Below are 24,742 nucleotides of genomic sequence, written 5' to 3' on the forward strand. Positions count from 1 at the left end.
TCAAGCACGCACACGCAGGCAGGCCACTGGGTCAGGGCAGCTCAGCGGGGCGGAACTTGACTCTAATTAAAAATCACCCATACGGTCAATTAACGAAGCTCAATCGCACATTCCTGGTCCCCGGGGCTACTCCGAAGAAAGAACAGCCCTTCCTGAAGTCTAGCAGGCTTGGCTCAGGTTTTACCACGCTCACACCTCAGCCTTTCCCTCTCACTGTGTGCAGTGCTTCCCATGGGTTGGATCACATTTACTTGACCACTAATTTTACAGCCCCTGGGCCTGACCGTCGCATAGCGCAGTGGTGTGTTATCGACAAAGTTGGACAGGCTGAGAGGGAGAGAAAGAAGGGAGGAGAGACTGGTACACTGGTGAGGAGTGAGAGAGAGGTGGGGAAGCAGAGGTCCAGCAGGAATGTTGGTATCTGTGCTATCATCTGACACAAAGCGGTTTAATTACAGAGACTGATTGCTAAGCATCTCTTAAGGGCCTTAATATCCTCAATAATACATGTGAGCACAAAGTTGGTGCAAACTTTTCTTATTATACAGACCAGTCCTGCCCCAGTCTCTACACACTAAAGACTAGTTCTGTCCTGGTCTATATACACTATGAAGATCAGTACTGTCCAAGTCTAAATATACCGTACAGACCAGTATTGCACTGGTCTGTACACACTATACAGACCGCTACTGCCCTGGTCTATACACACTATACAGACCACTACCGCCCTGGGCCATACACACTATACAGACCGCTACTGCCCTGGTCTGTACACACTATACAGACCACTACTGCCCTGGGCCATACACACTATACAGACCGCTACTGCCCTGGTCTGTACTCACTATACAGACCACTACTGCCCTGGTCTGTACACACTATACAGACCGCTACTGCCCTGGGCCATACACACTATACAGACCGCTACTGCCCTGGTCTGTACTCACTATACAGACCACTACTGCCCTGGGCTATTCACAGGATCCAGATCCTGTGCAGGATCCAGATTGCCTTGCTGTACCTGCTGCGTGAGCTGTTCAGCTGCTCTCTCTCGGTATGGCCGCACACACATGCAGTTTTGCAGTGTGTGTAAGCTTCAAGGCCAGCCTGACTCACATACAGCGCACACACTTCAGACACCCTCCCTGAGCAGAGGGAGAAGGAGAGTGTCTTATACACAGATCGCTGCTGCAGGCAGCTTCTCTCTTGAGCCAAACCAGCCTCCCCTTCGCTCCCTCTTCCTCGTTCTCCCCTTCATTCTCTTCCCCTCGCTCCCTCTCCCTCTTTCAGCATCCCTCTCTCTGTCTCCCCCACATTCTCGCTGTCTCTCTCCCAATCCCCTTTTCTGTTCCTCCCTCGCTCCCTCTTTCTCAGCTCTCGCCCCCCCCCCCTCGCTCCCTCTCTCTCCCACCTCCTCCCACCCAGCCGAGCATCACTCACCATCCAACTGGCTCCTCTCACAGGTCTCACTGTCGCCATGACAACCCCTCCTCCGGCTAGGGCTCTACTCCAGCACACACTCGCAACACAGACACGCACAGGCACACACACTAAACACACACACGCAATCGGCAAGGCAACACACATGCAGCAATAAACAGACACACACGCAGAACCGCTAACACACCCACAATCTACAATCGCATGTGCTCAGAAAGAGACAGACACGCAATCACCGAGACACACAGCGACATCTTAATCGGCCTGTTTTCTGTCCTTTCTGTTTTCTGCGATCTGTCTCTGTTTCCTGCTGCTTGTTCTCTTTTTCTGCAGCCTGCTCTGTCGCTGTCCCTGGAAGTTTCCCCTTCCTCGTTCCTCACGCTCTCTTGTCCCACCTGCGCGCCTGGGCCTTTTACCCAGCATGCTGCGTGTGCCGCTGTGAGCCTCTGGTCGCCTTGCTGTCCATAATAATGGGGGTGTGTGGCAGGAAGCCAGTGGATGAGAAAGGAAGAGACTGGAAGTTACTGTTAGTCGGAGTAAAGGTCATGATTAGGGCTAGGGTTAGGGTTGGGGTTTAGGATATAGAGGATCTTGAAGGAGTGTCTGAGGCGTGACATAGGCACCTCCACCCCCTCTCCTCTCACTGCCTCAGCAGTTCATACAGCCCTTACTCCTGACACATTGCTCTGCCCTTAGGCAACTGGAACCTCTGGATTCGCACTGTCCCCCAACAGTGCATTCACACATGCTTTCGGCTGCAATGCATTTAGTTTCTGTCCGCGTGCCCCGGCCCCTGCCAGCTCTGCGTGTCCGTGAATTCTGCTGGACCACTGGCTCTCCGTCCCCAGGGCATCCCGGGAGTCGGATCGAGAGGCTGCCTGCCGCAGCCATCCGGCGCTGGGCCGCAAACCACGGAGCAGCACAAGACATCCTGACCCCGCCCATCTGCCTGAGCCGAGAGCCTGCGGACGCTGCCGTGTTTGTGCCTGCTCCGTTTTGTGCTCTGTGCTCTTCAGCAGACAACTGCTCATTTTAGCAAGGTGAAATGCTGGATAATTATTGTCATTAGTACTTAATTGTTACTTTAATTCATTTAATGAGCTGTTGTCACCATGAGCTTTATAGCTTATAGAAACATCGCTTCATTGACAGCACCGTATCAAGAAGTCCTTTAAAATCTCTGCAACCTTCCAATATAAAATTGATACATTATTAAAGGACAAACAAAATCCCAAAGAATTTCAGTCTCAGTGGCACACGCTAACCAGTCCAAGGCCGACAGGGCCAGCTGACTGGCGGACTGTGAGCTGCTGTTGCCCCCGGGAGGTGTGAGTTAAAGGCAGGGGCAGGAGGCAGCCACACACAGCAGGTACGGGCGCTGTCTCAGAAACCACAGTCGTCTGGATCGAGCCCCAGCCCCTTTACTTCTCTAACACGTGACATAAGGGCACTGAGTGCATCCAGCTTCTTTACAACCACAATGTGGCATTTTTTGTGCTGCAGCAAAGTAACAAAAACATTGGAAAGTTCTGACGTGCATCACAACAATGTGTTGTTGTGATGCACATCAGAAGCAAATCACAGCGACTAGGAAAGCAACTCCAACATCGACTGTGGCTGGAAACTGGCCCAGAGCACAAGGGGGGTTCAGTCACCCAGATGGGTCAGGAGTTCTGCAATCAACTTCCTTAACCACTAGAACTGTTTTCTTCCCAGGACACCTTCTGTCTTTCTGCACTTTAATTGCTTGATCGATTCTTAATTGCTTAATTGATCCTGTTATTGAAGACCTTTAAGGGTTGCCTGGAAGCTTAATTGCAACGAAAGGAAGAGACCTTTCTTTTCTACTGCCCTATACTGGCAGGAAAGCTGGGTGCCCCCTGAAAAGCATGCTGAGACCCAAAACAGCTTATCGCACCCGCCAGACAGCAGGGGGCAGCGTTGTACCCAGGGGCCCCACAACAGCAGATATGCTGCTATAAGTCACAGGAAGGAAGATCAAAGCCCTTTCCACAGGAAACTCATCACAACCTGCAGCTTCAAAACCTAGAAGAGGACATCCGTCTCGAAACGACTACACAAATGTGTACGCTGCTTCATCAACCTGAAAAACTGGTTTCCTGCATTTTGTTAATATTGCTTACCAATAAACAGAGGTTATGCTGAAGATTATACTAAAAGGGTACAAAGAACTAGTTCACAGGTGTCCAGTCCAGTCCTGGCGGGCTGGTGTGGTGCTCTTCCTGTTCATAATGACCTAAATTAGCTCATTATCTGCTTAAATGACCGGTAAGGCAGTTTTTCCCAGCTGTCCTGACACGCCTGCAGACACAGCGGCCTCTGGACTAGACAGGACCAGACCACGACCCGGGTCTCCACTTGGCTGAGGAGACCCAGCAGCGTGAAGGACAGCAGAGAAGAGCAGCGACACCCGCCAGGACTTTTAGGAGCTGAGTTTGGAGGACGCATTGATCGTATCTTATCAGTCTCCGAAAAGACCCCTCGATCGAGGTCTTCCAGATTTTCAGGGGAATAGAAAATAACAGAGCCCTGTCAACCGATCTCAGTTTAGTGGGCTAACCACAAGGCCGTGACCGGATTTTAACTTGTTAAAAGCGGATTTCAGTCCAGCGCTAGATGGGAATTTGTGATACTTTCAAATTTAGGCTTAGAATCGCTTGCTGTGGAGGAAAAGGAGACACTGAAGTTCTTCTCCTTCACCTTTCACACGAGTGTTTTCAGAGATCAGCTAAGCCCTGCCACTGGAGCTTGTCCATAGCGCCGGGGGTGAATGTTGCATGCAGGGAAGGCTGACGAGAGCCAGGAGCCCGGAGCTGGGGTGGGGTGCTGGTGGGAAGGATTTTTCTGTGGGGGGGGGGGGGGGCAGCTGTCTTACCTTCCTCCTCGCTGGACTCTCTCTGCACCGAGCCGTAGAGGGGGGGTCCGGGGCTGCTAGCGGGAGCCGGGGTGCTCTTGGTGAAAATCCCGCTGATGAACTTGAGCATCTTCCGGTCGCGGGCGGAGGTGCGCTGGGAGGGGGGCCCGGCGGCGGAGGGGGGGGGGCCGGGGAGGGGCAGCGGAAGGTGGGCGCCCTCCTTGCCCCTGCGGAGGTCCTGCGACAGCGAGTGGAGGTCGCTGTTGTCCAGCGTGCGGCTCTTGCCCTTGCGGGGCGGCTTGGGAACCAGGCTGATGGGGGCGGGGAGCGAGGCGGACCCCGTCTTCAGTTTCTCTGCCCGGGGGCTGCCCCGCGCCCCTGCCGCCGCCGCCGCCGCTGCCGCCGCCCCCGCCCCTCCGCTGCCACGCGGTTTGGGCTTCCCCTCGTTCTCCGGCCACGACAGCCGCGTGGACCCGGGCGTCACGGCGGCAGAGGCCTTGGCGGCCTTTTCCTTCCGGTCCAGGCTCTTGGCCGCGGGCGCCGCGCTGTCTCTGGCGTCCCTGCGGCCGGCGCTGCTCTGGGCCTTGAGCAGCGCCGCCGGCCGCTGCCCGACCCGCACGGGGATCTGGCACTTGGAGGGCGTGCGTGGCGCCTCCACCACTTCCACAGACTTCCAGGGCTTCAGCTCCTTCGCTGCCCCTCCTGGGGGCTCAGGCTCCTCGGGGGTCTCCTCTCCAGGTCCCGGGATCTCCTCCTGCCTGGCTCCTGTCCCCCCGTCCCCCTCTGGGGTCTCCCTCTTCCCTTCCTTGGCAGGGACGAGGGGGGGCCACTCTTTGGGCCCCCACTCCCTGGGGCGTGCTCGCTCGGTGGCCTTGGAGTCTCCAGACCCGGAGGGAGTCCGGTCTCCTCTCCCTTTCAGTGCGTCGTCCTCCTCGATCTCTGTCTCCTCCTCCTCTTCCTCCGGCTGGGCGTGGGGGGGCTTCCCTTCCGTCTCCGGAGCTCCCCCTGCTGGGCTGCGGCCCTCCAGCGCAGGCACCGCGGCCGGGGCGCCATCCTCGCCCACCGCCTCGACCTTGACGAGGGTGAGGGAGATGAGGTAGGTGGTGCGTCGCTGCAGCGTGGCGGCTCGGCTCATGGGGTCAGTCTTCAGCGGACAGCCCATAGACGGCTAGGCCCCGGGTTCGAGCGGGTGGATCATAGACAGCTACCCTGGGCGGCGTGGACGACCCCGCCAACTGGAGCGAGGCTTGCTGTGCCTCCGCGAGGTCAGAGGTCACCGCGACACAAGCGAACCTCCAGAAAGAGCTGGTTTACATTTTGTGCTCAGATGGGGGACGTGGCCACCCCCCTTCACAGGGACACGCACAAAAAAATGAATGAAATAAATAAGCAATCAGAAGAATCCCGAGACAGCTCTGTGGGATCGACGGTGGGCTTCAAACGGGCCGGGCGCTGTCCTCCTCCCGGGCCTGGTTCTGCCTCCCTTGCATCCCCCGTCACGCTCCCTCTCGCGGCGCGCGCTGCGTCCCAGCGATCCCTCTCCCACAGCGGTTAACCCCCCTCCAGATCTCGGCTGGATCGGCGCTGGTTCCCAGGAGCTGGGATGGAGCCATGGTCAGCGCTCGGGCATGGCAGGAGCCTGTCCCTTATTCTATTGATAAATCCCCATCTGCCTTCTCCTGTCCGCCCTTTCCCTGGGGTGGAAGGTGCTTCTGTGGACTCCGTCAGCGGCGGAGAGCGCTTTCTGCTTTTTGTTGTCTATTTCTTGGTCCCAGCCCTGAATTTTTCCAGCCTCTCTCCCTCTGTCCCTGCTCCGTCTTTGTGCTCTCCCATCCGCCTCCCAGCTGTAATCCACACAGACGCGCGGCGATCGAGGGGAGAAATCCTCCGGAGCCACGGAGACGGACGCCCCTCGGAATTCAGCCGGAAAAAGCCGCGGGAGAGCCTTTCATTTCCTCGTGGTCACACACAGGGCACAGCGTGGCGGCGGGGATCGGCGATCAATGGATCATTCACGGTGCGCTACGGAGCCTCCCTCTCTTTTCCTCTCTCCCAGCGAAGGATGCGGAGAGAGAGAGAGAGAGCGCGCGAGAGCGGTGAAACGGAGGAGAGAGGAGGAGGAGGAGGAGGAGGAGGAAGAGAGATTGGAACGGCCCATCCCCGGAGAACACGGAGAGGAAGCCTAACGCGACACCCACTCACCCAGCTCCCATCCTCCCGGAGAGTGTCAGGCAATTAGCAAGTCAATAAAATGTGTTTGAGCCCGGGACGGGGCCGGCAGCTCACTCTCTCTCCCTCCCAGCAACAGCAGCACCTCTCCGCTGTGAGTGCGCGCACACACACTCACACACACACACCAGCCCTACTCCCCCAGCCAAGGAAATAACGTCCAGTCTGCCAGAGCTGCTGCACTCGTCTCCCTCTCTCTGTGTCGCTCCTGCTTTCCGGCTTGTATCCCACAGACCAGAGCGCTCCTCTCTCTCCAGTCTCCAGGCGGATCCTTCCCCCGCTCTCTCTGTCTCCGCGCTTGAGGAAAGGGGGATAGCCTGGAGCAGCAGCGCAGCAGGGAGAGGGAGAGAAGGGTGCCGCTCAGAGCAGAAGGGAGGGAGAGAACAAGCTAAGACGCACATGAGACAGGGAGAGGGTGTGGAGATGAAGCGGGCGGACAGGGAGGGAGGGAGGGTCTCTCTGCCTTCTCTACAGCACCAGCTCCCTCGTCTGACACCAGTGTGGGAGCAGCGTCTCCCCTCTGCTCCTGCCCAGCCAGCTGCAGCAGGGCTCTGTTGCCGAGGCTCCAGGATTTCTGTGCATTTCCAGCATGCAGAGACCCCCATCACCCCCCCCCCCCCCCCTGCAGGGCCGTATCCATCCCCACCTCCTCCTCCTCCCTCCTCTCCATTACAGTCTCTCTGCCCGGGCCGTTAGTGCTGTTAGTGCACAGCCGTGTCTGAGTGTATGTGTCTGCTAGTGTGAGTGTGTCTCAGTGTGTGCTAGTGTGAGCATGTCTCAGTGTGTGCTGGTGTAAACGTGTCTCAGTGTATGTTAGCATGTGCTAGTGTGACTGTGTCTAAGTGTGTGTTAGTGTGTGCTAGAGTGAGTGTGTCTCAGTGTGTGTTAGTGTGTGCCAGTGTGAGTGAGTTTAGGTGTGTGTTAGTGTGTGCTAGTGTGTGTCTCAGTGTGTGTTAGTGTGTGCCAATGTGAGTGTGTCTCAGTGTGTGTTAGTGTGTGCTAGTGTGAGCATGTCTCAGTGTGTGCTGGTGTAAACGTGTCTCAGTGTGTGTTAGCATGTGCTAGTGTGAGTGTGTCTCAGTGTGTGTTAGTGTGTGCTAGAGTGAGTGTGTCTCAGTGTGTGTTAACGTGTGCTAGAGTGAGTGTGTCTCAGTGTGTGTTAGTGTGTGCCAGTGTGAGTGAGTTTCGGTGTGTTAGTGTGTGCTAGAGTGAGCATGTCTGAGTGTTTTCATGTGTAAGTGTGTCTCGGTGTGTATTTGTGTGAGCATGTCTCAGTGTGAGTGTGTGCTAGTGTGTGCTAGTGCGAGCATGTCTGGAAGAATGTCTGGGTGTGTTTGAGTGTGTGTTAATATACAGTATGAACATGAGTGTTAGTGTTTGAGAGTGTTAGTGTGTGATAGTGTGAGCATGTCTGAGTATGTGTTAGTGTGTGTCTTGAGTGTGTTCATGTGTGAGTGTGTCTGGGTCTGTGTTAATGTATGAGTGTTTGAGAGTGTTAGTGTGTGATAGTGTAAGTATGTCTGAGTGTGTGTTGGTGTGAATGTGATTGTATCAGCATGAGCATCTGTGCCAGTGTGTTGGAGAATGAGCCAGTTGCCACCGAGAGAACACAACACAGTAAGACAGTGGAGACTTTCATGTCCGGTGTCACTGTGCGAGGGTCAGCGAGGTCACCACATCGCCACGGAAACGATTGTCGCTCTGTCTGGGGGGCGTGTCTGGCGGGGGGCTGTCAGAGTGGCTGTGTTGCAAGGAGACTGACACAGCGAGATGAAAGAACAGCTGAGAGACCCTGTCGATTAACCAGCCTTTGTCACCTGGTGAGAGATCAAGCAAGTGCTCATAGGTCCCCCTCAGCCTTCCTGTTTTGTCAGCAAAAAAGCTTTGTGCAGATGTATCTGTTGATTGATCGCATGGAGCTGGAAAAAGCAGGACCAATCCCACTCTAATGGACATTTACCACAGTAAATTATGGCAACATTACAGCCCAGCGCGGAGAGGCAGGTGGCACATTAGTGTGAAATGTACTGAGACCGCCATAAACAAAATACCACAGTAAAAGCACAGACCCCTGCCAACAGTCGCTCTGTACCCACAAACAAGCTCTCCTCGCTGAGCTCCCATGCTGCTCACAGAGAGAGAGAGAGAGAGATGCTCTGCTGCTGTCTTCCCAGCAGGCCCCTCTCCCCTCTCCCCTGCCTGCAGTGCCGTGAGAGCACACCCTCCTTCAGTCATCAGGGCACTAACGACCCGCTGCTGCAAAACAACAGTTTTTTTTTAAATGCCTCTGGGCAGCTGGTCAATGATAGAAGCACGCCAACCACCCTGATAACCGAGGCTTCTTACTTTCAAAGGTGGGGAAAAAATGGGATTGTTCTCCCCGGTCATGGATGAGCTAGCGCTCAGTGCTGTGCTGAGTGTGTGTTGGTGTGAATGTGATTGTATCAGCATGAGCATCTGTGCCAGTGTGTTGGAGAATGAGCCAGTTGCCACCGAGAGAACACAACACAGTAAGACAGTGGAGACTTTCATGTCCGGTGTCACTGTGCGAGGGTCAGCGAGGTCACCACATCGCCACGGAAACGATTGTCGCTCTGTCTGGGGGGCGTGTCTGGCGGGGGGCTGTCAGAGTGGCTGTGTTGCAAGGAGACTGACACAGCGAGATGAAAGAACAGCTGAGAGACCCTGTCGATTAACCAGCCTTTGTCACCTGGTGAGAGATCAGTGCGGAGCGGAGGTCAGTAGTGTCAGCAACACTGTCTGATGTCTTTCCCAGCCCTGTGATGCAGGTGTGTGTCTACAGGCTCAGTGTTATGCAGACGAGTGACGACTCCTACCCGTGGGGATGTGTGGTAATAGGATTAATCTGCCATGGACACCCCCAGACAGAGCTGGGAGCGAGCCTGTCTCCGGGCAGGGATTGAGCACACAGAATACACTCTCTCTCCTCTCCCCGTCTCCCCCTCTCTCTCTCCTCTCCCCCTGTCTCCCCCTCTCTCTCTCTTCTCCCCCTGTCTCCCTCTCTCTCCCTCCTCCCCCCCTCTCCCCCTCTCTCTCCTCTCCCCCTCTTTCCTCTCCAGCTCTGCCCTCAGTCAGTGGAGAGGCTGTGTGTCAGATCAGCAGCAGTGCAGACAATCTGCCAAGTCCGACTCTCATTATCGACTCTCGTTTTTTTGGTGTATAAAAATGACTTTTATTTTGCAAGGCCAGGCTCTGGGGGTGTTGTCAGCCCACTCCCTTTGCTCACAGACGCTCAGTCTCGGAAGTGACCTACTTATTTCAAGTGAGAGATTTCTCCACCGTCTCCACACTGAGCTCAGAGCTGCTCCAGTGGGCCTCGTCTCTCAGGTTCACAGCCCTGAAAAAGTCTTTGTTCTCCGGATTAGAGCCCTCAGCACCACTGGGACCACCCGATCTCTGGAGCTGAGCAGCTCAAGAACAAGGAGTGGGCACTCGTCCCTCTGAACCAGAATTCCTGTGCTGTAGGAGGTGCTGTCCTTCAGATGAGACATTAATCTGTCCTAGAATCCACCTGGCTTGAGCACTCTGGCCTCCCTGCAGTTCCCCCTTAATTCAGACAGTGGGACTGCTGAGCGTCGTCTAGGTGGGGCTGCACTTCAGTGGGGGTTGAAAAGGCTCCCCTTCCCCTGTGAAGAGTCTTTGATCTTTGACCTATTGCTAGAGAGCAGCAGACACCGCAGCTGTAGAAGAATAGCTGAAGGGACTCTACATGCAGTGACAGTTTCAGGGTTTCTGCTCTTACACACTGGGCTTCCTCACAGCACTCTTCAGGGCTGTATCACAAGCTCACCAGGACTGAGAGCAGTGCCCTCTGCCCCCCGGGGGTGACAGGCAGGGAGCGATGGGAAACAGGCAGCAGAGGAAGGCGGACAGACAGCAGATGAGGGAGAGAGAGGAGAAGGAGGCAGGTGGCGTCTCCGCCTCTTCTCGGGCTCGAAGAGGAAGTGGCTTTGAGTTAGGTCACCGCACCTCATCTCCGAGTGCCAGACAGGAAGTAGCGAGGCACGCCAAGCGGCACCCTCAGGGGGCCCGTTGTTCTGGCACCCTGCGCTGGCCGACAAAGGCAGCCATGGAAGCCCAAGCAGCAAAGGGACCCATGTGCGCGCAATATAGCGCCTTTCATGACAGCAGCAGGACGCAGGGCCCCTCATCAGAATAGCAGCCTAAAACTGACACCATACGGCACACCGCAGGACCTGCAGTTGCTGCAGGCCATTTGTCATCAGTCTTTCTCAATTTTACCGTTCTCACACGAATCGACCCCTCTCACTGCTCTGAGCTGCAGCAGACTCATTCCCAAGGCACTGTGGGAACCGTAGTCCAGTGACTCCCTGACAGGGGTTTCTCTGTGCTTTTTAAAAAAACACCAGTTGAAAGAGATAGGTATGAGAGTTCTGACTGTCCCTTGAGCTCCAGACCCCTAATCCAGCTTTGACTCAAGGCTTAATTAACTGATTTGTACTAAGCATCAGGGTTAAGTATGTGATATAAGTGTTGAGATAAAGTCCTGCAGTATTTGAAGAACACCCACCCTGGTCCAGGGTGCCATCCAGGATGGGGTTCCTTACCGATTCGATTCTTCTAGAACCGACTGGGGTGACCTTTGACCCTGGCAGTCAATGATGTAAGTGAACACTAGTTTGCCGAGTATGTTACACTGCGCGTGTGTGCTCGCACGCACGAGTGTGTGCGTGTGTTTCTCTCTCGCTGCACTCAGACACCGGAAGCTCAGGACTGATACTATCTTCTTTCAAGGTCATGTGGTTCCTGTTATACCCTTTCCTGACTAGAGCTCACAGGAGCATACACTTTCCTCACCATCATCGATACCAATATGCTTACTGTTGCAGCACAATACTGCCCTGGGGTACACTACAATACCGCAGTGGGGTACAGCACAATACCGCTGTGGGGTACAGTACAATACCCTAGTGGGGTACAGCACAGTACTGCCCTGGGGTACACTACAATACTGCACTGGGGTACACTACAATACCGCAGTGGGGTACAGTACAATACCACTGTGGGGTAGAGTACAATACCGCAGTGGGGTACAGCACAGTACTGCTCTGGGGTACACTACAATACTGCACTGGGGTACACTACAATACCGCAGTGGGGTACAGTACAATACCACAGTGGGGTACAGCACAGTACTGTCCTGGGGTACACTACAATACCGCAGTGGGGTACACTACAATACTGCCCTGGGGTACACTACAATACCGCAGTGGGGTACACTACAATACTGCACTGGGGTACACTACAATACCGCAGTGGGGTACAGCACAATACCGCTGTGGGGTACAGTACAATACCCTAGTGGGGTACAGCACAGTACTGCCCTGGGGTACACTACAATACTGCACTGGGGTACACTACAATACCGCAGTGGGGTACAGTACAATACCACTGTGGGGTAGAGTACAATACCGCAGTGGGGTACAGCACAGTACTGCCCTGGGGTACACTACAATACTGCACTGGGGTACACTACAATACCGCAGTGGGGTACAGTACAATACTGCACTGGGGTACACTACAATACCGCAGTGGGGGACACTACAATACTGCCCTGGGGTACACTACAATACCGCTGTGGGGTACAGTACAATACTGCACTGGGGTACACTACAATACCGCAGTGGGGTACACTACAATACTGCCCTGGGGTACACTACAATACCGCTGTGGGGTACAGCACAGTACTGTCCTGGGGTACACTACAATACCGCAGTGGGGTACACTACAATACTGCCCTGGGGTACACTACAATACCGCAGTGGGGTACACTACAATACTGCCCTGGGGTACACTACAATACCGCTGTGGGGTACAGTACAATACTGCACTGGGGTACACTACAATACCGCAGTGGGGTACACTACAATACTGCCCTGGGGTACACTACAATACCGCTGTGGGGTACAGTACAATACTGCACTGGGGTACACTACAATACTGCTGTGGGGTACACTACAATACCGCAGTGGGGTACAGTACAATACTGCACTGGGGTACACTACAATACCGCAGTGGGGCACAGTACAATACTGCAGTGGGGTACACTATAATACCACAGTGGGGTACAGTACAATACTTCACTGGGGTACACTATAATACCGCAGTGGGGTACAGTACAATACCACAGTGGGGTACACTATAATACTGCAGTGGGGTACAGTGCAATACTGCACTGGGGTACACTACAATACTGCTGTGGGGTACAGTACAATACTGCACTGGGGTACACTATAATACCGCAGTGGGGTACAGTACAATACTGCACTGGGGTACACTACAATACCGCTGTGGGGTACAGTACAATACTGCACTGGGGTACACTACAATACTGCTGTGGGGTACACTACAATACCACAGTGAGGTACGACACAATACCGCAGTGGGGTACACTACAATACCGCAGTGGGGTACAGTACAATACTGCACTGGGGTACACTATAATACCGCAGTGGGGTACAGTACAATACTGCACTGGGGTACACTACAATACCGCAGTGGGGCACAGTACAATACTGCAGTGGGGTACACTATAATACCGCAGTGGGGTACAGTACAATACTGCACTGGGGTACACTATAATACCGCAGTGGGGTACAGTACAATACTGCACTGGGGTACACTACAATACTGCTGTGGGGTACACTACAATACCACAGTGAGGTACGACACAATACCGCAGTGGGGTACACTACAATACCGCAGTGGGGTACAGTACAATACTGCACTGGGGTACACTATAATACCGCAGTGGGGTACAGTACAATACTGCACTGGGGTACACTACAATACCGCAGTGGGGCACAGTACAATACTGCAGTGGGGTACACTATAATACCGCAGTGGGGTACAGTACAATACTGCACTGGGGTACAGTACAATACCGCAGTGGGGTACAGTACAATACCACAGTGGGGTACACCACAATACCACAGTGGGGTACAGTACAATTCTGCAGTGGGGTACAGTACAATACCACAGTGGGGTACAGTACAATACTGCACTGGGGTACACTACAATACCACAGTGGGGTACACCACAATACCGCAGTGGGGTACAGTACAATTCTGCAGTGGGGTACAGCACAATACTGCAGTGGGGTACAGTACAATACCGATGTGGGGTACAGTACAATACTGCACTGGGGTACAGTACAATACCGCAGTGGGGTACAGTACAATTCTGCAGTGGGGTACAGCACAATACTGCAGTGGGGTACAGTACAATACCGATGTGGGGTACAGTACAATACTGCACTGGGGTACAGTACAATACCGCTGTGGGGTACAGTACAATACTGCACTGGGGTACACTACAATACCACAGTGGGGTACACCACAATACCGCAGTGGGGTACAGTACAATACTGCACTGGGGTACACCACAATACCGCAGTGGGGTACAGTACAATACTGCTGTGGGGTACAGTACAATACTGCACTGGGGTACACTACAATACCACAGTGGGGTACACCACAATACCTCAGTGGGGTACACTACAATACCGCAGTGGGGTACAGTACAATACTGCAGTGGGGTACAGTACAATATCACAGTGGGGTACACCACAATACCGCAGTGGGGTACAGTACAATACCACAGTGGGGTACACCACAATACCGCAGTGGGGTACAGTACAATACCGCAGTGGGGTACAGTACAATACTGCACTGGGGTACACTACAATACCACAGTGGGGTACACCACAATACCGCAGTGGGGTACAGTACAATACCGCAGTGGGGTACAGTACAATACTGCACTGGGGTACACTACAATACCACAGTGGGGTACACCACAATACCTCAGTGGGGTACAGTACAATACCGCAGTGGGGTACAGTACATGCTCTCAGCATTCATTCCAAGCTGCACTGCTCAGTGCCTTGGAAACAGCAGTCTGAGTCATAGCAGGTAGATTCACACTTCTTACAGCTAATAAATACGAAAAATACATTTTACGAAGGAGCTGTATGCAGGGCCGGCTGTGGTGGGTGTTGAGACAGTAGATGTGCTGGGGTCGTGCGTCAGTGTGCAGAGTGGGGGTGCACAGGAGTACCCCCATACTCATCACTTCCAGCTCAAAACGGTCAGAACTCCAACATCAAGAGCACAACCCAGCCAGGCAGGTGGCTGACAGCTTCGAGCCCCGCACTCCTCTGGCTCAGCCCCAGCGACAGCAGCCTCTATATATAGACAGTGAAAAGGTTTGAAATTGCGTCTCGGTTTCAGAAGCAGCCTGAGCTCCCCAGCCCCTGGGGGGGGGAGACGGGTGCAGCTGCGCTCTGGCGCCTGCTCTCCGACTCCCCCCGCGGGCGTGTGCCGAGCGTTTCGGGGTGCCGTCCAGCTGTGACACACGCGCCAGGCCAGCTTAAAGACTGAACGCAGGAGTTGTGAAGTGTGCACAACTCACACAGCAGCGCAGACCGCAGAGCGGCCGAGTACTGCCAGCTCTGAGCCAGTAAACAGCATCACGCCAGTTAGCAGCTTGCATGCACTGAGCTGCAGACGTCCCTCGCCTTGCCCGACCAGATCCTGTCAATCTGGGAAGTCCTTATAAATCACATGCAATCATAATCGCACTGTATATTAGATACATTGTATAATTAGATCATGATAATACCAGTCTTCAGGTATTGTCAAACAGAAAAACGCTACATCCAAGCCCTTTCCTCTTGCAGATGATGCTTTATGGGCATGCTAACCCCTCTTCTGTCAGGGTATTTTTTTTGTCTCTGAAGTACTACCCCCCGGCAACCAAGTGTTGGAAGAAGGAGTTAAAAATGGCTGGATGGATGAGAATGCTGCCACTCTGTATTTCAGATACTCTGAGAAGTATTTTGCCATGTGTATGTTACAGGGAAGGAGGGATGTGTACCTATACATCAATACGCCTATAAACATATACACCTTTATACTTTCACACACATAAACCTAGAAATTAATACACTTCTACTCATATACACCTATATCTTTATACCTATACACATCTACAGCTCTATACACTCATTGACTCTTACAATTATCCACATACAGTCTATACAACAATACACTCATAAACCCATACACCTATATATCAATACACCTATACACACATCTATATATATATTTATACAAATATACACCCTTATATCTGTACACATCTATACACCCATTCACCTTTACTCATATATACAACAATACACTCATAAACCCACACACATATATACCTGTATATCAATACACCCATGCACAAATATATATATATACTGATGGAAAAAAGAAACACAACATCTCCTCCTCCACACTCTGGCCCTCCCGTCTGCGTGGAACAGGCTGAAGAGTGACCCATCCATGAAGAGGACCTGATGCCACTGCTGACGAGTCCATCGCAGCCTCTGTCTGGCCCAAGCCAGTCAGGTGTGACGTCTAGGAGGTGTGAGCAGAGGGCCTCTGACAGGTCGCCTTGCTCTAAGGCCAGCAGCATGGAGCCTCACTGTCCTGTCACTGATGCGGGCATTGTGTCTGCTGGCAGTTTCAGCAGCAGTACGAGTTGGAGATCTGAAACGATCTCTCAGATGGACCGGTCCGGTGTGTCGGTCCTGCTCTGGTATGGTCACCTGAGGGAGACCGGATCGTGCACGGTCGTCTGTCCTGCCGGTCTGCTGAAACCTTCTCTACAGTCGGGACATAGTGGAGCGACTTACTCCATAGTGTCTGGCAACGCTGGCACATGACATGCCTGCCTGCAGCATGCCAATGGCCCTCTCCCTCGCTCCTGTTGAGATTCGAGGCATTATGGAATGCACAGAAAACTGACCAAGTGTGGCCTTTTTCTTGCAGTGACCTTAACTTTGAATTAAGGCCTTTTTATAGGTGATCAGGCATTGTTCCACCTGGACCTCGTTGGGTAAAAGTGCACCTAACGAGCTTTCGTGTGATTGGCAAGTTGCAATGCCTCACCGCACAAGCTGTATTGCTGGTCAGAGGGCGTAAAACAAATTGACAACTTTTTGTGAAAGTACATGAACTATAACCATAGTATTCTCATTCCAGAAAATGTTGCGTTTCTTTTTTCCATCAGTATATATATTTATACACATATACACCTTTATACCTGTACACATCTACACTTAGTGCTGGGCGATAATTCGATAACGATAATTATCGCGATATAATTTTCCGCGATATATTTTTAACAAAAGTTCGATAAATGTTCGATATATATGTTTATGCTTTGCGCAAAATACTGCGCGAGTGCGCGTGCATGTTGCAGACCGGGCAGCTAACGTGGTGGTGTTTACCCACACGGTGGTGGCTGAGTGGAGGAATGAGCGACACTGAAGCGAATGTAGTGCTGCCAACGACCAGCTCGAAGGACGATGACATAGTTGGCAGAAAAGGTCATTCAACTTCGGTAATTTGGAGATATTTTGGATTTTTACGATCAGACATAAAACAGAGCACTTTAAACTTTGCAGTCTGTCTGAGCCATCTTCTATGTGTGTTTTATCACACTGCAGTATTTAATTTTTCTATTAAGATATTTATTTTGTAAATTTTGCTCATGCATATTTTGACATAAAAAAGACTTGAATACTCTCTACCTCAGATTTGTTTAATGTTTCTGCTGTTTGGCAAGTGTTTGTTGTGTTCTTAAAATAAAGAGTTGTTTAATTTACCAATTAACTGTCTGGTTTCTTCAACTTTCACTCAGGAGAAAAAATCTGCCTTTAAACCTGAAAGAAATAATGATTTGACATTTATCGTGATAATTATAGATATCGACTGATATGAAATTTTTTATCGTGATAATGTTTTTGGCCATATCACCCAGCCCTATCTACACTTCTATATAGCCAAACACCTACAGACACATACACTTTAAGATCTATATCCATGTACACTTATACACATATACACCTACTGTATGCATCAATACAATCCTGCCAGCAGCTGCCCCACAGGCCCCTCTCTCCAGCCCGGCTGGGCAGCTCCTCACTCTGGCTGCTGCAGGCGGCACCAGCGGTTGAGCAGTGTCTCTTGCCCTCTCAGAACCAAGCCCCACTCTGTGGAAACACTTCCTGCCTCCCTGTGGGCTCTCCTCGCTTGTTTCGAAACTCTGCGAGGGAAGGAGGGGGGGGGGGAGGGAGCGTGCCAGCGTGCTTGTGGACTGCTATAACAATAATAATTCCTTACACACAGAGCACTTTTCTGGACACTCCACTCAGAGTGATTTAAGGGTAATGGGGACTCCCCTCCACCACCACCAGTGTGCAGCCCCCATAGTGCACCAGTACCTCCCCACACACCAGCTCTCAGCGGGGAGGAGAACAGAGCGATGAAGCCAGTTCAGAGAGGGGGGTTATTAGGAGGCCGTGACTGATAAAAGCCAGGGGGAAATTTGGCCAGGACACTGGATAACACCCCTACTGTTATGAGAAACACCTGGGATTTTTAATGACCACAGAGAGTCAGGACCTCGGTTTTATATCTCATTCAAAGGTTGGTGCCTTTTTACAGTATAGTGTCCATCACTATACTGGGGCATTAGGACCCACACAGACTGCAGGATGAGTGCCCCCTGCTGGCCCAACTAACACCCTTAGTTTTTCCCAGGAGTCTCCCATCCAGGTACTGGCCAGGCTCACAGCTGCTGAGCTTCAGTGGGATGCCGGTTGTGAGCTGCAGGGTGACATGGCTCCACTGAAGAGCAGGACGTGTGACACACAGACCTCCAGACTGGTCCCTGCAGCACCTCATCTGCCTCAGGTCCACACTGGTCCACAACCGTGACCCAGTGGGTCATCTCAGACTCCAGCTGGGATCCTGTCACTGGATCACAGTGCCTTTAAAGTTTCTGGTTAAACGAAATTCCTGAACTGCTTATAGTGTTTCAGAGTGGACCACAGCAGAGACATTACAAACACAGTGACTAGCATGCTGCCACAAACACTGCCATTACCATGGCTTCAGCACTCACAGTAGTACAACATCTACACAGCAGGGGGCTCGGAACCCGCACAGTGAGACCGGACTGCCTGCCAGCCGGGCTCAGTTCGGGCTGGGCTCGGGTGTGTCAAGTCTCTTGGGAAGCTTGTGTGGCCACTCTGACTTTCGGGTTAAGGTGAGAAATGGTTCCCAGAAACTGTTTAACTGAATTAAACTGACAAGCCTAAGCAGGTGATTATATGTACTGTATACAGTACACCTGTATGTTGCAGAAATTACATGCATATTTTATAAAGCATGAGTCCTGGCAGTCATCATTTTATCCATTAAATGTCATATTTATTTAAAAATATACTTATATAGAATGATTTTATGAAAACTGGCATGACTATGCTAATATTCTCATTAATTGATCAATCAGTTGATGGATTTGGCTCACATCTGGATACTCCTGGTCACATCTGGACAGATGTGCACATACATTGATACACCTGTTTATATTTGGATACACTTGAGCATGCACCCTGATAAAACAGCACACATCTGGATACACCTGCACATATTGTGATACACCTGTTCACATCTGAATACACCTGCATACACCCTAATACACCTGGACACACCTGCACACAACCTAATACACCTTTTTTATATCTGGATACACCTGCAGACAACCTGATACTCCTGTTCACATCTGGATACACCTGCACACATCCTGATACAGCTGTTCACATCTGGACATACCTGCACACATCCTGATTCAGCTGTTCACATCTGGACACACCTGCAGACAGCCTGATACTCCTGTTCACATCTGGATACACCTGCAGATACCCTGTTACTCCTGTTCACATCTGGACACACCTGCACACATCCTGATACACCTGTTCACATCTGGACACACCTGCAGATAGCCTGATATTCCTGTTCACATCTGGACACACCTGCACACTTCCTGTTCACATCTGTTCACGTCTGGATAACCTGCAGACACCCTGTTACTCCTGTTCACATCTGGACACACCTGCACACATCCTGATACACCTGTTCACATCTGGACACACCTGCAGACACCCTGATACACCTGTTTGCATCTGGATACACCTGCAGATAGTCTGATACACCTGTTCACATCTGGACACACCTGCAGACAGCCTGATACTCCTGTTCACATCTGGATAACCTGCAGACAGCCTGATACTCCTGTCCACATCTGGACACACCTGCACACATCCTTTTCACATCTGTTCACGTCTGGATAACCTGCAGACACCCTTACTCATATTCACATCTGGACACACCTGCACACATCCTGATACACCTGTTCACATCTGGACACACCTGCAGACACCCTGATACACCTGTTCACATCTGGATACACCTGCAGATAGCCTGATACACATGTTCATATCTGGACACACCTGCAGACAGCCTGATATTCCTGTTCACATCTGGATACACCTGCAGACAGCCTGATACTCCTGTCCACATATGGACACACCTGCACACATCCTGATACACCTGTTCACATCTGGACACACCTGCAGACAGCCTGATACTCCTGTCCACATCTGGACACACCTGCACACATCTTGATACACCTGTTCACATCTGGACACACCTGCACACATCCTGATACAGCTGTTCACATCTGGACACGCCTGTACACATCCTAATACACCTGTCCACATCTGGACACACCTGCAGACACCCTGATACACCTGTTCATATCTAGATACAATGACACCCTTCCTTAATGCCCAGCCGATTCTGATGCCAGAATACAGGTCAGTAAATAACTCAATGTCAGCCAGACTGTCAGTGTATCATTGTGTCAACATCTCAGTCAGAATATAAGAAAGGTTATAATTGAGAAGAGCTTTTTGGACCATTAGTTAGTAGCTAACTGATCTCATCTAGCTGTTCCTTGAAAGACACTATGGATCTGGCTTCAATAGCATGGCCACATAGCTTGCTCCAGACTGGTCAGTCTGTGCTCTGAGTCCCTGTGTGTGAGAAAGGAGCAGACCTCTGTTTCAGTTCCTCCAGATTGACCATGGTCAGAGGAACTGCTGAAGTCAGCCTGATGACCTCAGAAACCCCAATCCCATCGCCCTGGGCTGCTCTGATCTGACTGGTGGTGTTGTCTTTTGCACAGAATTGTGCATTATCAACAGGTTCGTGCCTTCCAAAGAATTGCTAGTCTTAGAACGACCTCTTCCCTCTTCTGTCATTTTATTTATAACAGTCTTACAAAAAGCACCCAAGTTCTCCTGTCCGACCTCTCTTTCTGTCGTTTCCTGCACTGAACTTTCTTATGAAGCTTCGGCTCTGAAGCTGTCTGGGTTTGTGTCATCAGCCCGGCCGTTAGAAAACCCCCGCACGTCTGCACTCTCTGCGGTCAGGAAAGGAAAGGCAGCCGGCGGCTCTGCCTCGAGACGCGGGTGTCGTTCTGGGTCAGCTCCGAACCTCCCGAGAGAGCGCGCGCGACACGGCGGGCGACGTCCAGCGAGTCCCGAGCGCCTGGGACTTGAGGGCTCCGCGGCTCTGCGGCTCTGGGGGCGGTGACGCGCAGCTGTAGGCACCTGGGCCCTCCAGCGGTTCATCCTCCCTCAGCTCCCAGTCGAAATTAATTATCTGCTGACTTTGAGCGGTTCAGCACTTTGCCTTCTGCTTTAAGCATGACTATTACCATTATCATGACTTGTATTATTGTCATTACTGTTATTGCTGAGGTCATAGTGACATTACAACTGAATTTCCCTCTGCTCTTCATACAAGAGCGATGGGTGCGCGGATGAACCTTAACACTCCGCAGGGCTAACCTGTTGATGTGCGCGCTGCGGCACCCCCGGAGACACCCCTGGGGCGCGCTGTGCCCCGGCCCCAGCTCCGCACGCAGCGCCGCTGGCCCGGGGCCCGGCACACCTGTCGCGGGGTGGGGGTGCGTGTGCCGCCGGCGGCTCACCTTGGACCTTGTGAAGGTAGAGCTTGAGCCCGCTGCGCAGCTGGGGGTCGCCGACCTTGTCCAGCTGCTTGAAGAGCATGTTGATGCTGCTCTTGACGGCCTCGTGGCGCTTCACCTCCAGCCGGATGGCCGTGGAGTGCGCGAGCTTGACGCTCATCTTGGGCTGCTCTTCCGAGTCTCCAAGACCCGCTCTCCATCCGGCACCCCGCTCCGCTCTTCGGCCGCTACAGCGCCCCGGCCTCAGCCCCCCTCATTCCTCGAATCGACCAAATAGATCAACAGAGAGCGGCAGGAGGACCGAGTTCAAACCCAAATGCCAACAGCTCTTTTTTTTTCTGAGAGAGAGAGAGAGAGGGGGGGGGGGAAAAAGTTTCTCAGCAATCGTGTTTTTCGGTTTCCTCTCTCTGTATCGCCGACTCGACTTCCTGATTTTTAAGTAATGACAGCTCGTGTTTTTTTTTTTCTTCAGACGAGATCTAACATCTGATAGAGGTGCTGACGTCACCTCAGGTTCGTTGAGCGCGAGCCGGAGGGCTGAGAGGGGCTCGAGCCGGCACCGGCACTCTGACCCGCACTGTGGGTCCGGACTCCCCGCCGCCCGTGGCTCGGTTCGGGCTGGGCTCAGATGTCTCAAGTCGCTCAGGAAGCTTGTGTGGCCACTCTGGGCTTCGGGTTAAGGCGAGAGGTGGTTCCCAGAAACTCTTTAATCTTAAACAACTGACACGCCTTAGCAAGTGATTAGTACAGTACAGTATATGTACTGTATACAGGATGCCTGCATGTTGCAGAAATTACATGCATATTAGTTAAAATACAGCTGGAGTACACATTTGTAGGAGCGCACACACACACAAAATCACAATTATGATTTTTTATCCATTAAATGTCTCGTTTATCTTTAAATACACACATATAGAATCATTTGTAACGATCGCTAAAGTAGCCGTGGAATATTTCGGCACAGAAGAGCGAGAATTGACACCCCTGCTCATTTCAGGGAGACTGTCAGACCAATTCGATGCTTTTTCAGACCATGCGCTGCTCAGGCCACAGGGGGGAAAGATGGCGCTTTGTCTCCACCATGTGGACACTCCTGGGAACTGCGTCCAAAAACCGATTACAGTACTGTAGTTACATTTCTATACTATACTATGGGCGTTTGTCACATTTAATCGTGTTCCATGTTGAAAAGAGAAGGCTGGGGTGCCTTCTTCGGGTGTCACACCCGAAGGTCACGCAAAATCACCAATTTTTAAAATCGGAATTCGTCAAAATTATAGTAATTCGTTTAGTTATGGGAACTCCGGTCCTTGGGGACTGAAATGTCTTCTGATATTTATTCACAATGATCTCATCCAAGACCTCACTGGTTTGATTGATCACTATTCAGTCGTGTCGGGTCTTCACAAACTCAGGCTTGAGTGATGACTTATTACTGGACTGGGCTCTCAGAACCGGGACTAGAGACTCCTGGCGCTACAGTTGCAGTCACCGTAGCGATATAAGCACACAACAACTGCAGACGGAAATTGTTTTTCAGTAATTTATTTAGAGTAATAGACGTTGTTCATTATTGTTCACTCATGCGTCATCAGCAGCTTTTTAAACACTCATTCATCCTGACATGTTTGTGTTTAGTTAATAAATTAATTGCTTACAATTATAAAGCGCTTTTCTGGACACTCCACTCAAAGCCCTTCACAGGTAATGGGGTAACTCTCCTCCACCACCACCAGTGTGCAGCCCCACCTGGATGATGTGACAGCAGCCATAGTGCACCAGAACACTCACCACACACCAGCTATCAGTGGGGAGGAGAGCAGAGTAATGTAGCCAGTTCATAGAGGGGGATTATTAGGAGGCCATGATTGATGAGGGCCAATGGGAAATCTGTAACACACCTGCTCTTTACGAAAAACGCCATGGGATTTTTAATGACCAGAGAGAGTCAGGACCTCGGTATAACGTCTTACCGAAGGACGGAGCCTTTTTATAGTATAGTGTCCCCGTCACTATACTGGGGCATTAGGACCCACACAGACCGCAGGGTGAGCGCCCCCTGCTGGCCCCACTAACACCGCTTCCAGCAGCAACCTTAGTTTTTCCCAGGAGTCTCCCATCCAGGTACTGGCCAGGCTCACACCTGCTGAGCTTCAGTGGGCTGCCAGCTGTGAGCTGTGAGCTGTGAGCTTCAGGGTGACATGGCTGCTGGATGTGTTAATTCAGTTCATCATGTACTAGGGAGACAAACTGTACGTGTATAGAGCCACGCCTAATTACCGTACAGATTGAACTGCATTGTTTAAGGGAGGTTTTTGTTGTTGTGTGGGTCACGTTTCTCTGCCCGGACACTTGCTCACTCGGTTCAGGAAAAGAAAGTGACTTTCCACTGTCCAGAGATCTCATCCAGGTCGCTGCGTAGTTAATTCATAGTGTGCGCGTAGTTTTATTATTATAGTTCAGGTGGGTAGCTGCGTGGTTAAGGCTTAAGGCTCCATGGCTTAAGGCCCCACGGCCGAAACGTTGTGTTTTCTCTTTTCTTTTTCAGCATGGAATAAACCTATTACTTGTTTTATTTTTATTATTATTATTCCTGCAGTCGGATAAACACAAGTAACGTGTGCGTGGGACACAACACCTAGCACGAAACAGAGCAGTCACGAACACAGCAGTATGGAGGTCAGGGCCGGGGGCTTACGTGCCGAGTCAATATTAACATTAACACCACAGGAGAGCAGGTGCCATAGAAGTTAAAAAAATCAGCAACTTTCATTACCGAGAAAACCACACTCTAGCTAGAATCCTGGGCTGTGAGCAGCTCACCACCCTATCAACCCAGAGACACAACACAGAACATTTCTTAAGCAGCCATTCAACGTAATATTCTTGATCTATTTATATCCGGTCCACACTCATGATGTATCACGTATGTAACGGTACGCTTCGCAGCACAACATGCCACCCCCCCCGCTAAGATTGACAGCCGGAGTGCAGCCAATGAGAATCAGAAACAGGGCTTAAACAAAAGGTTGCTCCCGGATGACTCCACCCCCCACAGCTTATAGTAACCAATAAGAGCCCCCAAAGCCGTCAAACCGACGCTTCTTCCAACCAATCATTCGAGAGTCTCGCCCGAGGTCCGCGATGACGTTCGTGTGGTGAGTGAGCCCTTTATTGACCGGCGGGAAACGGGGGGCGGGAGATGATGATGAGTGACAGGGCCCTCACCCAATAATTCGGCAGGAGGATGACGGCAGC

At 51.8% G+C, this 24,742-nt stretch overlaps 1 protein-coding gene across 2 annotated transcripts in view; it reads right to left on the reverse strand.

The window, feature by feature from the left end:
- The window catches only part of agap2 (ArfGAP with GTPase domain, ankyrin repeat and PH domain 2), a 37,396-nt gene extending 15,503 nt beyond the window's left edge, over positions 1-21,893 (reverse strand). Inside the window, exon 1 of one of the 2 annotated variants that reach the window (XM_088916788.1) lies at positions 21,485-21,893. In XM_088916788.1, the coding sequence (XP_088772914.1) occupies positions 21,485-21,641 (157 nt within the window). In that variant the 5' untranslated portion in view covers positions 21,642-21,893. Of the gene's footprint in view, positions 1-4,336; positions 5,539-21,484 lie in introns of those variants that run through there. The other variant, XM_088916780.1, reaches the window with a different exon arrangement.
- Between the last annotated feature and the right edge of the window lie 2,849 nt (positions 21,894-24,742).

The sequence above is a fragment of the Atractosteus spatula genome, chromosome 1 (genome assembly GCF_055471065.1).
Source record: "Atractosteus spatula isolate fAtrSpa1 chromosome 1, fAtrSpa1.hap1, whole genome shotgun sequence".
Classification (NCBI taxonomy): Eukaryota; Metazoa; Chordata; class Actinopteri; order Semionotiformes; family Lepisosteidae; genus Atractosteus; species Atractosteus spatula.